This window comes from Anolis sagrei, chromosome 1 (assembly GCF_037176765.1).
Source record: "Anolis sagrei isolate rAnoSag1 chromosome 1, rAnoSag1.mat, whole genome shotgun sequence".
NCBI lineage: Eukaryota > Metazoa > Chordata > Lepidosauria > Squamata > Dactyloidae > Anolis > Anolis sagrei.
Window position 1 is genome coordinate 287,791,147 of NC_090021.1, and position 14,683 is coordinate 287,805,829.

The following is a 14,683-nucleotide window of genomic DNA, read 5'->3' on the forward strand; positions in this document are numbered from 1 at the left end:
GGTTCTGACCTGTTTGGGTAAGTTTTCACTATCTTTTGGTAGCCACTACATACAGCATCGTGAAATGACATTACATCAGGGAAGATGAACATTTGGGTGGGTGCAGTACATTATGAACTAAGTGTCTAGTTGTAGTGAGACATGCAGGATCCCCAAGACTTCTAGGCATTTAGCATGGCACCAGATCCCGGTTTCTGTCTGCGTGCCTGTCATTTTCATTAAAGGTTTCATTACCGAACCTCAGACCTCATAACTTCTGAGAATGTCTGCTATAGATGTGGGCAAAACATCAGGAGAGATTGCTTCTGGAACATGGCCATACAGACCAGAAAACTCACAGCAACCCAGTGATTCTGACCATGAAAGCCTTCTACAACACAAAAAGTTGTGTCCTTTTCTAGCTAAAGTTTGCAAATATTTGTGAATGATTTGCCAAAGTATCACTCTTGGTACTCTTGAAGGTGAGTATGTGTATATGTGCATTAGGGTTATCATCCAGCATGTGTGACAACATCTGCTGCTGCACAACCACTGAAGTGACAGGAGCCCCCTTCTTTCACTTGGCAACCCTAGCACATACAAACATATCTATACATCTGACATCTTTTAGCCATAATTGAAAATGTTTTTGAATAAAACTAGATATCATTTTATGGAATGGTAACCAGATTTTATTTTGAGTTTAAATTAATGAAAACATTTTCATGCATCTATTTAAATACAGCAAAACAAACAAAACATTTTCAGACTGAGTCTACAAAATATATTTCATCAAATAAATTAGTTGTAATTTTTTTATTACAAATATAATCATGCAGAAGCTGCTACATCAATTTCAGTTTCTTCTTGAGATTTTCTCAAAGGACTCCAGTGAGTTACATTTATTTCATCAATAATTATATTACTTCTTTTCCTTTCACAGTGAGCATGCCTCTGAAACAGCCTCACTGCTCATTGTTCACAGAGCAGGCCCAACTTTGAGACAGTGACATTTCAAACTGATGGATAATTAAAATCACTAGTGTAAGATCTGCAGAAGCAAGAGCTGATTTTACCAATGCTAAGTTTACCCATACTAAGAACAAAGATTAGGAGAGAACAGTAACCTTTAGATCCATAAATTTAGGTTATGAATGCCAAAGAAGCTCCTGAAGGCCCCAAGTTTTTCTTACTTGAGATGCTGAATCCCGATTTCCTTACCACTTCAGTTTAATGCCTTTCTACAATGCCGTGCTGCATTACATTAGAGCTGCATTCCAAGCACATTATAAATCTTTAGGTTTCAACAGGGTGTAAATTCTTCCATGAATCAGTTTTCCCAAAACTCATTTTGACATAGGGGCAAAAGGATATAGTGTTAATTGAGTCAACATCTGTGGTGCCACATTCCATTATTAATGGATGTCATTGCAAACAATAAAAGCTGTGCTGTTTGTTGAATTTGATCTCTCAACATACTATAGAACAGAGGCAATGCAAGCAAACAAAGGAATTTTGCAAACAGTATTTCATAGAGCAATATTAGTCAGTTTTGTTGACAGTGCTTGAATCATTCACAACTGTAATTTGTCAATTCTCTCAAGTAAAGAATAGTTCTGAATATGGAATGGAAATATTCATTTTCTGCAAAGGAAACAAAGAGTATTTATTGATACAATGCAATTGCTCATTATTGGACCAGAACCAGGAAAGTACCATTCTTCATGATTTTCCTTTGCTGTGGGCTGAAATCTCGTTCACTTCCCTTAGCATCAAGGAAGCTGGTTCTTTGAAATATTGCAAACAAATCCCTGAGACACATTCAATTATTAACATCAACAAGGAGAGTCCTTGCCATAGAAACATGTTGTAATGCTGGCTCGATTACATCAGCGAGATAAACTTCCACCAAAACTATAACCTAAAACACTCAGAATTCAATTCCTTTCAGTCTCAACTACCTAGGAACTGTTTGTGCTTCCAGATGAGCACCATATAATACTACCAGGCAAAAAGCATTGATTGAGCAGCAATAATATCCTTTCCTATGACAAAAAAATCTAGGAAGTGGGAAGTGAAATGCTGTACATTTGGGGAAAAGTTGGACATTTCAAAAGCCATAAGCTCAAACCAAACAGGATGGGAACAAGTATTTGTTATAAGCTGCATAGGACACTGGTGACTATATAGCATCACCTCCAACAACACATGAGTTTCTGACTATTCATCAGAGGTCCTCTCCACACCCCAAAAGTTATTTTCTAGGCCAAACTAATATTTTAAGAATTGGACCAAATGCCTTGCTTTTTCTCTATGGCACCCAGGAGGGCCTTGAAGATACAGTCTTTGTTACAGAGAATGTTATAGGTGCTCAGGTTTAGTAGTTTGTCACAGTCTTCTTCGGTATAGGTTAAATGCATTGTTGCATAAGGCGAACACTTCTGCAGATTTACTTCGCCACCACTCTTTTCTGAAGAACAACGTTTCACCCCTAGAAAAATGAAAAGAAGTAGGTTTTAGAGTTTCACAATGCATTTTGTACCAGAGACTTTGATGTTTGCTTTTTTGGAGTCAGGGAAATACGTTGGATCATCCTATCTGTTCTGTGCCCCTTTTTCCTCAGGGGGAAGATCACACACTCTCCAATTTTCTGACCCATGATAAATTTGCAGCTCAGTAGAGTGGGTGAGATAACCAGGGTCAACTTGGGGTATTTCTGTGATAGTTGTTTCTAAACAAATTTTAATACTGAGCATACCAAGTCAAAAGGCAGCTTGAAGGCAGACACACACACATATAGTATGAAGGCATATTCTATTCCTGGCCAACCTCCTGCTTGTACACTTTTACAGCTGCAGGCTGTAACTCAGAAATATAAATGTTTTTCTGTCTAGGCTCCATTTTTCCTTGTCTCCAATTAACCATTTGGCTGAGGTGGAGCACGAAGAATCTTGGCTTGTGCATTCTTTCCACATATTCTCATTGGTCCTTTATTGGGAAAGCAAGCAAAATCTTCTGTAGGATCCAGATGTGCCCCCCCCCCCCACACACACACACTCATACACATTTCATTATAGTGCAATTCAAAGCTATGAAAGTTTTAAACAAAATACTTTTTGTGGAATATGTTGTTCAGACAAACTGAGAAAATGCTACAAGAATCCATATTACATAGCTTTTTAAAACACTGTATAATTCTATTATACTGCTTTGTATGATGTTATACTTTGCACGTAGAGATTCCAGGGTGATCACTGCTGTTTTCAAGTAAGGCTGGGAAAATATTCCCATGTGTAAGCATGAAGAGGCACTGCTACTCCAATTAAAACCAAAAGCCTCAATCTATAATTCCTCACATAAAAGGAATAAGAATCTATCTCACTTTCACCAACTACAGTCCCTAATATATATAGTTTACTTATTTATTTCCTGACTCTGTGTGTGTGGGGGGGGGGGGGCTGTTTGTTTGCTTTTGTCAATCTTATAAGCTACGTCCTTTATTTTCTTATTTTCTTCTTCTAAGTGATAACTGGCCAAACAAATTCTAAATTCCTACATACTGTACATTGTTTTTCATTTATTTCCTGAAGGCATTTGTCTACTGACTCTCAAACTTCCAGGGCCTCTGGGGCGAAGTACAACATGTTTTTAAAGGGGACACATACATAGATTGGCTGATTTTTGCCTCTGGGTTGATGCAAAGCTATAGCAAATCATTAAGAACAGATAGGCCAAAGGTTTGACCAAACTATTTTTTCTTTTCCTGAACCGGATGATTAATATAATCATTGGCCAATGGGCCATAGACATGGCCCATCTCACTGAACAAATAAGTCTGGGGCAGATGGAGGGGGCAGGATGCAGGGAAGAGACAAGAAGGAAGCCACTGAAGTACTATTCTGCTGCCCTTGCACTGTTATTCTCATACACCACCCATCCTTTGTCCCATGTGTGTGGTTGCATTTGTTGGGAGAATTAAGTTCCTTCTATCCCTCAATCATTTGAGTGAAGAGGTTTGTATGGATTGGATAGAGGAACCACCCAATGGAAATGCAAGTATATAGTAAGGTGGACAGGAAATTAAGAAAGATTGTTGTTTGATAGATTTATGTGGAAGGTCAGATGCCAGCATGCATGCTGAGGAGGAGAAGAAAAATGCAGTCACTGCCCTCATGTGACCTAAAATAATCTGAGAGAGTAAATATGTGAACATGATAGGAACTCACTTTTGTACTGAGGTGACATCTGGAAGGAGGAACTGTATGGTTTTCAATATAAATTTGATTTCAGATTAAAAAGTGTGTGTGTGATCTTAACCAGAGCAAGAGCCCATGGATTAGGGCTAGGATATAGCCCTCACATGGGTTCAGCATTGCCAAGCTTTAAACACACATTCTCCCAGATTTCATGGCATCAGCGTTACATCCAAAATCTTAGCCATAGAAACACATAGATACAGATTAAACAAAAGATGAAGAGAACAGTAGGAATTCTTAAGTTAGAAAACGAAGTTTCAATGATTTCAGTTTACCTGGTGCCTTGTACTCCTTGAAGGAGCAGTCAACCAGGGGAAAGCAAACGACAATGGGTGCTTTGGGGTTCTCTTCATCTGAGAAGACATAGCATTCCTTGAGGTCCTTTTTCTCTTCATCACTCAGGTGGACCTTAGGAAAAGGGATGCCTTGCACTTCACAGTACTTGGCCATCATCTCTGCTTGCTAGGAAAAACACAAATCATCCAAATAAAATAGGCATTTTGCTTCCTGGAATTAAATCAGTAGTGTCATGCAATTAATTATGGAATTAATTATGGAATTAATTATGACCAGGATACTACTTTTCTTGGGATGCTTTCAGAATAATTTAATGCTAATGACACAGAAACAGAGAAAAATATGGATTAAAATTTCTGGCTGCACTCTATCTAAATTTACTGTAAAAATAGTACTATGAGAAACCTATAACTGAATCTCGCATTAAAAAAACAAAAGCTGCTAAGAGTGTTTGGGAGAATAAAAAAAACAAGAAGAAAAGTTTAATCCCACTTCGACATGTCATTTTCATGCTATCCCAAAAACTGCTACTGGGTGACTGGCAAAGACAGACTGAATATTATCATCTTTTTAGACTGATCCATTTTAGAGTGATGCAAAGGACAGTGACAATTATGGCTGCTAAGAAGAACAACGTTCTGAGTTGGTAATGTGACATTTTAATCAATTCAGTTCAATCAAATCTGGTAAATAAAGTCAGAACAGCCTCCGTGCAAATTTGATTTCCTGCATGTTATTTCTGCTAGTCCAACCAATCAATTCAGTCAGGCATCATTTTACAGGAATCAAATTCCAAAGCTAAAGTAGAAATGTATAAAAATGTACTCCAGTGGAAAGCAATCCTGCCACTCAGAACATGGATGATTAATCAGCAAGGTTGGTTTCAGTCTGCCAACCTCATCTTATACAGCTAGGAAGTAGAGTAGCCCATCTGCCATCTTCACTCCAAATATTACTTTTATAACCTTGAGAGAGATTCAAACTGTTCATCTAAAGCAGTGGTTCTCAACCTATGGATCCCCAGGTGTTTTGGCCGACAGCTCCCAGAAATCCCAACCAGTTTACCAGCTGTTAGGATTTCTGGGAGTTGAAGGTCAAAACATCTGGGGACCCACAGGTTGAGAACCACTGATCTAAAGGAAGATAGAAAGGGATCCCCTATACAGTGTATAGGGACATGAGACGGGGCCTTTTCTGTGGTGGCCCCCCAACTCTGGAACACCCTCCCCAAAGATCTTAGACAGGCCCTACATTGGCAGTCTTTAGAAAGAACTTGAAGACCTGGCTGTTCCGATGTGCCTTTCCAGAATAGGAAATCTCCAATAACAAGTCCCAGAAGCACTTTATTAGAATTAAGATCTGCCGCACACTGCACACTGCACTTACCCTATAATCCTTACATATAAAACTGGGCCGGGCCCATTACTCTGGCCCGGCCCAGTTTTGTAGTGTCTTGATGTATTGTTTATTGCTTGTTGTTTAATATTGCTTTAACTGTTTTTAATTTGCTTTAGGTGTTGTATTGTTATGTTGAGGCCTTGGCCTTTGTAAGCCGCATTGAGTCCTTCGGGAGATGCTAGCGGAGTACAAATAAAGTTAATAATAATAATAATAATAATAATAATAATAACTATGTATCTGTGGTTCAGGAGTGGGTGGTAGAAGACCTAATTCACTATATTCATTACACTGCTTATTATATAGTGACCTCATGGTGCATTTCTTGAAAGCAAACGGGGATTGAATGTTGCCTAATATTGTGTTCTTTTGGCAGTCTGTTCTAAATCCATTACACTCGTCGTAGTAGCCCAAAATATTCACTCAAATTCTTGAAGACGTCAGCAGAGGACTGAAAAGGGAAACAGCTGTTGTAGCTGTGTGTTCAGGATGGTGCTTTCCCTTCAACCTACTAGTTCATGGTGATTAGGGGACCCATGGTGGACCCAGTGGCATGGGACTTAATCTCCACTAGTTCCATTAGCATGAAAGGAGCGCATAGGAGTTGCATTCTAGTATCATCTGGTGAAGAAACTTGTCTCTTACTTCTGTGTTAACTGAATCTAAAAAATATGGAACTGTCAGAAAGATAACCAAGGTCCTTCTTATGCAAAATACAGTATGTATTTTTCTGCTGATCTGTTTTTTCTTGTCACATTTCTCTGATTTCAATATAAAAAGCAATATGGAGATTATTTTTGTTACCTTGAAGGGTGAACTAATCTCATAATCCAGAGCAATGATGACATCCACATTTCTCTCTGGCTTAAGAAGTGGTGGACCACTGTTGTTAAGAAAGTAGCCTATGTCTATTAAGCAGAGGGATTTATCCCTTAGTGTCAGCTGGCTGGGAGACGCATCTAACACAGTATCTGAAAAGCAAGTTTTACATTTTTATCAGCACAACTATGAGAAGCCTATGTCAAAAGTGGTTGTAGCAGTTAAAATCTATCACCAGAGACCATATTTCAAACAGGTCCTCTTCACAATTTCAGATCAGGTAGGAACTGATCAAGAACACCTCTTTTCTTATAACCTAAAATTTCCTTAATTCTATTTTTAGAAGAGTTTTGGAAAGCTTGCAGTTTCATATGTTAACCAACAGAAAGGGATATGTGTAAGAAACATACAATTTTTAGCTGTTTGTTGTTGATAGCCCAAATCTGGCAAATGGAAATGTGCCTGTGAGCTAACCAAATTGGATACAGAGTCATTTATGAGGTCTATTCCCATGGCTATGTAGATGTGTGGATAACTGAAGAAAATATACCCCCATGTTGTTACAAAACAGGTAGAAATCCAGTAACTGAAACATGTTACTAGACCAAGCTTTGACACAACACTACAAATAACAAGTCTTTGATGAAATTTTGTTTTTTCTTTGTTCATGATTGCTAATTTGTCCATTTCTGCTGTTTTAAATACTTTTACAATCCATTCTTCTATTGTCAGGAGGTCTGACTTCTTTCAATGTTGTGCATAAAATGTCCGTATTATTATCATGTAGTGCAATACTTTGTAATTTAGTAGTTTTGTTTATTTGACATTCCTGATAAAAAATAATGAAGACTCTAACTGTAAGTTTGATTGAAAAAAATTATTGCAATGTTTTTTGTATCTTGCCACAGATTTCTCTTGGTTTTTACAGGACCACTACATATGGAAGAAAGTTCCTTCATATTTTTTTTAATATTTCCAATGCTTATTGTTTCTTCCCTTATACATTTTGGCAAGTTTTTCTGGATGACTTTTTAAAGGAATAAGACAAATTAAAGTGTGATAAAGCAATGAATAACTACCCATTTTGAGACCTCATCACATGATGGAAATTCAGTGTCCTAAGATGCTTCTGCCCCAGTTGACCCATAGAGCCCAACACCACCTATCACACAATGTAGCTTCACTTCTGGCAGGGCTCTGTGGCTCAACTGGCACCACCAACATGGGGAAGCTTCAGATGGTGGCAAGGTGGGGCAATGGGATTGCCCCGCTGTCCTAATTCACCATGGAGGCTGGCGAATTGGAACACTGGACCTCATCAGTGTGATGAAGTCATTGATGGAAATACAATGAAAAAAATAAAAGAAGCCAGACTTTGTGGCACCAATATAAAAGCTGGGCTGCAATTGTTTTTTCGCTGAAATAAATCGCAGCATGCTCTTTGAAAGGGGTGGGAGTACATATGTGTTTCTACTGAGCTCAAGTAATAATCTAGCCTGTAAAAAAGTGTTTTGGGTATTTTACCAAGTTCATGTCTTGATTCAGCTACTGATATGAAAGCAGAATGCTTTTGACTTGATCTAGTATAGCTAGGAGGCTATGTAATATCAATATATTTCTCTCTCAGTGAGCATCATCTTTTCTCTTAATGAAGATGTCTCAGTGAGCAAGTTAATCTTTTAAGTGCAGCATTGGGATCATTAATTCATTCCAAATCCTAATGGACTGCAATCTTTTTAATTGTTCATGAGGTATCATCTGTTAAAAATGAAAAAAAAAACCAACGCAATCTCAGAAATCAAAGAGAAGGGTACGCCTCAGGCTTGAGCCAGATAATTTGTCCCCAGAAGAAGTACAAAACAAAATGTAAGAAAATTTTTGAAAGGCAATAAATCTTGGAGGTCTTTCTCAACACAGAAAACTCTTTCTTCATATATTTTCTTTAGAAGATGGACTTAATACATCCCTTCTAGAATTTGAAATACATCACATGAGTCAGTACATCTTATTAATCAATACCAAGCTCAGCTTTGATTTTGTTTTCTTCTTCTATCTCCCAGAAGCTCTCTGTGACATTTTCAAAAATAAAATCCGAAATATAAATGTTGTGAGTATGTAACTTGTCCCTTTTGCCTTCATTTTGCAGAAAGTAGTGACTATTAGTTACCTCTCCATTCATTAAATTCTTTCTGTTGCAAGTAGTCTTGCTCCAAGTCAAGGCTTCTCAGGAAGTTGTGAGTAGCCCCTTTTAAAGGACGATCCGTTAAAATATCATTAAAGATTTCACTCAGTTTTCCACTTGCTGAGGATGGAGGCTTGTAGACAGTGGTATATCCATCAGCTGAATTAGTATAATCTGAAAAAAAAATGTAGAAGAAGTTCATTTGTGAAAACTTCTTTTCAGAACACAACACTTTAGAGGCTAAGGGTTTGTTTTTTGTTTTTTTTAAAAAGTCAGCATGCTAAATTCAGCATGCTAAATCCTCATTAGGCGATTTTAGATATATTTGATCATATTTGGTATTTTCACCCTTAGTTTTTTCCCTTGAAATATTTTTCTACTTTTGTAAAACTTAGAGTTTCCTAAAGCATGCTGATGGAGTCCTCTTCCTTAGTGACCCCATTTTAGCTACATGGTCATCAAAATTTAGCACCCGGTTTTGCTAAAAATTACATCTGTCAGTGCTGAAAGCCAAACCAGCCATATGCCAGTCCACAACATTCAACTTATGCAAGCAATCCAGACCACAGTATGGTTACAAACAGAAAGAAAGAAGGGAAAGTGGACTGAAAAGTAACTCATTTGCAGCACATACAGGATCAGATAATTTGGTCATATGAGCCAAACTATCTGGTATACAGGAAGGCACAAAATATGCCATGTCTTACTAGACAAACTAAGATAATCTACTCCAGTTTCCTGACTCTCAACATAGACAAATATTAAAGTTATGTTCATTTCATATTGTGTTATTCCAAGCATCTGGCAAGAAGCTGTAGTGAACTATAATGATTATATAATGATTCCAATGAGCTTTCATGGCTCAGTCTACCAGGTATTTGCCTAATCAAAACTGTGCATATGAAGAAAATATGAGCAATATGATAAGCAGCCATTGTGCTCCAGTCAGAAAGAGTGTTTTCGCATCCAGAATAGTGATCCTATAGAACGTTATTGAAGAGTTCTCTTGAATTCTAGGATGCTTTCCATTCTAGCATTCTAAAGACTGATGAATGCATGAAAACAGCTTGAAAACAGCTTGAAAACAGCCTTTCCATCTTGTGCACTACATAACTTTAACATACAGAGAGGGTCTTATCATATGGTTTCCTACCAATCTGGGTGTGTCCATGCTCCCTTATTTACATGTTCCCCTATTTACATATTTCCTCCCATGCAACATGGGAGTTGCTTGCAATCTTCAGAAAAGGAACATAAATGAGCCATAAGCTGGTAAATGAAATTTTGAACTCTTTGCACACTTACGTTTTATCCACAAAAGCAATTTTTCCAAGCTCTGCCCAAATGACTGCTGTGATGCCAACTGACAATTTCCAGGTCCACTTGGTTTGCCATCTATGGCCAATCCTGGAAAGGAATAGCACGGCCAAGTAAACCATGCTCTAGTACAGGGGTTCTCAATTTTTTTCAGCCGCAGAGCCCTTTTTGAAGCAAAAGTTTCTCATGGAGCCCCAAGAAATGTTTATACATTATATTATATAATGTATATATATCAGATATGGGCAAAGTTTTACAACATAAACATAATCGTATTTCAGTGGAAGACCCCAGGGGCTATCCAGTCCAACCCCTTTCTGCCATGCAGGAAAAGCACAATCAAAGCATCCCCAGCAGATAGTCACCCAGCCTTTGTTATAATAATAATAATAATAATAATAATAATAACAATAACAACAACAACAACACAGTAGTAGAAACCCCAGGGGCCATCCAGTCCAACCCCCTTCTGTCATGCAGGAAAAGCACAATTAAAGCACCCCCAACAGATAGCCATCCAGCTTTTATTGTAATAATAATAATAATAATAATAATAATAATAATAATAATAATATCAGAAACCCCAGAGGCCATCCAACCCAATCCCCCTTCTGCCATGCTGGAAAAACACAAAGCATTCCCTGAGTGGTGAGAAAGAAAAGGGGTTTTGGAAACAAGGAGGAAAGGATCTGGGTGTCAAGGAAGGTGAGGAAAAAAGACCTTGTGGGGCAAGGGAGGGGGCTTTTGGTGGCGAGGGAAGCAGGGGAGGGGGAGCAGGAAGGAGGAAGAAAGCTTGGAGGGAAGGAGAGAGAAGGAGGAGGAAAGTGCAGAGCCCCTCAGTATGTTTCACAGAGCCCCAAGGACTCCCCGGAGCACACTTTGAGAACCACTGTTCTATTTACTTTCCAGTTAGACAACTGTGATGCACTCTATATAAGACTGTCTTTGAGAACAGTCTTGGGGTTGCAACTTGAGCAAAATGCAACCAAAAGGTGTTGACTGGTTCAGCAATAAAAAAAATTATATAACAGCAGTTCTGAAAGAATTGTATTGGCTTTCTATTACAGCCACTAATTCAAAGTTTTAGAAACTGACTACGTAAAGGAGTAGCTCTTTTTCTAGTTAAAGGTCTACTGAAAAGGTCCCTTGGTTTATAAGATCAATAACAGAAACCTAGATTTCCAGTTATGGATCTCTTCAGTAGTGGAACCTTAGTCATAGAATAGTATGATGCTAACATTTGTCAGCTTTCAATAACAATTAACAACAATTGTTTACTGCAAATCCTTTTGACCAGCCATTTGTCTCATACATCACAAAAGGTAGCTGAACAGCAGATATATACTAAATCTGAGATAGAGTAACTGTTGGGCATTTTGGCTGGAGTTATGAAGGCAATCTGTAAGTACATAAAATACAAGCTAGTTTCCCCATCTTTTAGGCCACAAATAACCAAGACAGGTGTGCATAGGCAGAGAGTAAATGATAGAAGGAAAGATACCTAACAGCTTTTGTGGATTCTTTCTGCAAGTAAGAAATCTTGCATTTTTCACTGGCTTATATGAATTGGAGACTGCAAAGTCGATTTTACTTTATCTTACATTTTGAAGAAATTCAATTTATTTCCATTCAAAGTATGAAGGAATTTGTCAATTTTAGTACATTCTTTAAAACGTTTTGTGCTGGATGAATTCATTAAGTATAGTTATTCTCAGCATTTAACAGGTCATTTTGTACCTGTTTGCTATAAAGGTGCTGCAGATGAGATGCTTCTCCAAAAAAGAATTAGGAACCCTAATTTAGCAGAGTTGTGATAGGATACGCAGGCTGGATCTAAAATGCCCTATTTCACAGGATCTGATCTCAGATAATCTTCTTATCCCAGATTATCTGGCAGTGTAGGCTCATATAATCCAGTTCAAAGCAGATAATCTGGGATCAGATATTGGGATATAGGACAGTGTAGATCCAGCCCCAGAGAGTCAAACTGCTCAGTATGCAAAACTTGGGTCTGGATGCAAAACATCCATCTAGATGGCTAAATCTTAGCATCTTTACACACAACATTATGTCACTGTTGCTGCATCCTGTAAATCCCCAGGTTTCTCATTTGATAGGGAAGTGTTGGTGAACCTATGACACATGTGCAGCAAGGGGAATGCAGTGCCCTTTCTCCTGGCTGCTGGCTGCCCTTCTGCTTGCTTACGCACACTCGCCTGCCCACACTCACCTACCTGCCCGCCTGCCCCCTGCTTAGCTGCTTGCTCACCTGCTTGCCCCCCATTCGCTCACACCCCCCCCCCCCCCCATAAATCTAAAGAAACACTGGGATTTCCCAAGAAACCAGAAAAGCACTATAGTCAATTTTGGACCTCTGATCAATAATAATAATAATAATAATAATAATAATAATAATACAATAATTATAATAATTATTATTTTATTTCTTACCCGCCTCTCCTCGTGGCTCAAGGCGGGTCACAGCACAGTGAAAACACACAAACATTGCAAAAAATTTATAAACACACATATTAAAATGTAGTTCCATAAAAGATATATATTAAATATATTCTATAAAATACATATTAAATACACAGGACAGAGAATGGATGCTAAAAACTGGTTGGGTAGGCCTGCCAAAAGAGATAGGTCTTTAGATGGGTTTTCAATTCTTCTGGCAAGTCATTCCACAGTCCAACCTTGAGGTTACGAGTACATGCACTACCAACTTTAGGTCCTCCAAATCCAGGATGGCAGCTGACATATCAGTTGAAGCTGGTAGTAAGTACTCCTGACCATTGCATCTACCTGGGCTGACATTTGGAGAGACAGATCCTAAGAGCACTGCCAAGCTGCAAACACAGTCTTTCAGGGGGAGTACAACCCCATCCAGAACTGGTTGACATACCTTCATCCCCAGGTTAGGACACTTGATGGCAAGCACCTCTGTTTTGTCTGGATTCAGTTTCAATTTGTTTTTCCTCATTCAGCCCATTACCTCCTTCAGGCATTCATTCAGAGGAGACATGCTATCCTTAGCTGAGGCTGGTTTTGAAGGCATGGAGAAATACATATTGGTGTCATCAACATACTGATAACACCCTGCCCCATGTCAATGAATGATCTCTCCCAGCAGTTTCATGTAAATAGTAAAAAGCATTGGGAATAAAATGGCACCTTGTGGGATGCCACATAACAGCTGAGAGGTCTACAACAAGGAAACACTCCCCTTGTTGGTGTTGAGATGGAGATCATTCACTAAGGCAACCACAGCAGTCTCAACTCTCTATCCCGCTCTGAACACAGTTTGAAATTTGTCAAGGAAGTGTGTGTCATTCAAGACTGCCTGGAGCTAGGGGTCAATTGCCTTCTCAATCACCTTGCCCAAAAAAGAAAGGTTAGACACTAGTCTATAATTATTGTGGTCCAGGGGATCCAGGGAGGCCTTTTCAGCAGTGATGTAACTACTGCTTCTTACGGGATGGAAAGTTCCCCTCCTTGAGAGATGCATTAATAATTTGTTGTATTTGAGATCAAATTGCATCTCTTCTCTAGATGACCAGCCAAGAGGATCAAGAAAGTAGGTTATCCTCCTTACTAGCCCTAGCAGCTTGTCCACATCAACAGTACTCACCAATTGAAACTGATCCAGTGTAATCCCACTGACAGAGTTACTGAACATCTCCTTGTTGGCCTCTATTCCAATGACATCATCTAAGTAAGCTCTTATACAAGAGATTTTATCTACAAAATGGTTGTTAAAAGCATCACAGTGAGCTACTGAAGGTTCTAGCGATAAGTTTGAAGGGAATTATGGCCAAAAACGTAAGAGGTAACCAACCTTATAAGCATGGAATAATGTTTGTAGGCAACAAAGGATAAAACTGAGGAAAATGCTTACGCTTCTCTGCCATATTGGCAACCCATCGTTGCCAAAATTCTGCTGGTGTTGATGACCAGTACAAACTATCCAGCAAATTCCGAGAGAAAATATTAGTCCAGATACCTGCCGGTTTAAGCACATGATTCATCAGCACAAATTAGCCAAAAGCGTATCTTAATGGAATTGATATGTATAACCTCACGGAATCAGAAAAATATTTTACTTATTGACTAGTGTCACTGACCTAAATAAGCATAAATGAAAAACAAATACAGGTATTGTTCAAAATATTGTAGTCACTAAGACAAAAACCAATTGAATCAAACTACTGAGATTACTGCTTCATCTCACGGGTGTGAAAATTCTTTTTCTGAGATCTCAATTCCTTCTGGGGAATCTTTTGAAGAGTTAAATCATCCTCTCTTTTTCACCTTTATCCACACATGCATACTCTGAGAAGATAGAGTTCCTTAGAAAAGGCAATAATACTAGGGAAGGTGGACAGCAGTAGGAAATGATGAAGACTGCGTTACAGGAGCATAGACTCAAACA

General features: G+C 38.5%; 1 protein-coding gene across 1 annotated transcript in view; it reads right to left on the minus strand.

The window, feature by feature from the left end:
- Nucleotides 1–671: 671 nt before the first annotated feature.
- LOC132766450 (cytosolic phospholipase A2 beta) overlaps nucleotides 672–14,683 on the minus strand; it is a 62,164-nt gene continuing 48,152 nt past the window's right edge. The window contains exons 16-20 of the mRNA XM_060760828.2: nucleotides 14,150–14,254; nucleotides 8,917–9,105; nucleotides 6,735–6,901; nucleotides 4,511–4,697; nucleotides 672–2,470 (exon numbers count right to left, since the gene is read on the minus strand). Coding sequence (XP_060616811.2) covers nucleotides 2,259–2,470; nucleotides 4,511–4,697; nucleotides 6,735–6,901; nucleotides 8,917–9,105; nucleotides 14,150–14,254 — 860 coding nt within the window. The 3' untranslated portion in view covers nucleotides 672–2,258. The remainder of the gene's footprint in view (nucleotides 2,471–4,510; nucleotides 4,698–6,734; nucleotides 6,902–8,916; nucleotides 9,106–14,149; nucleotides 14,255–14,683) is intronic.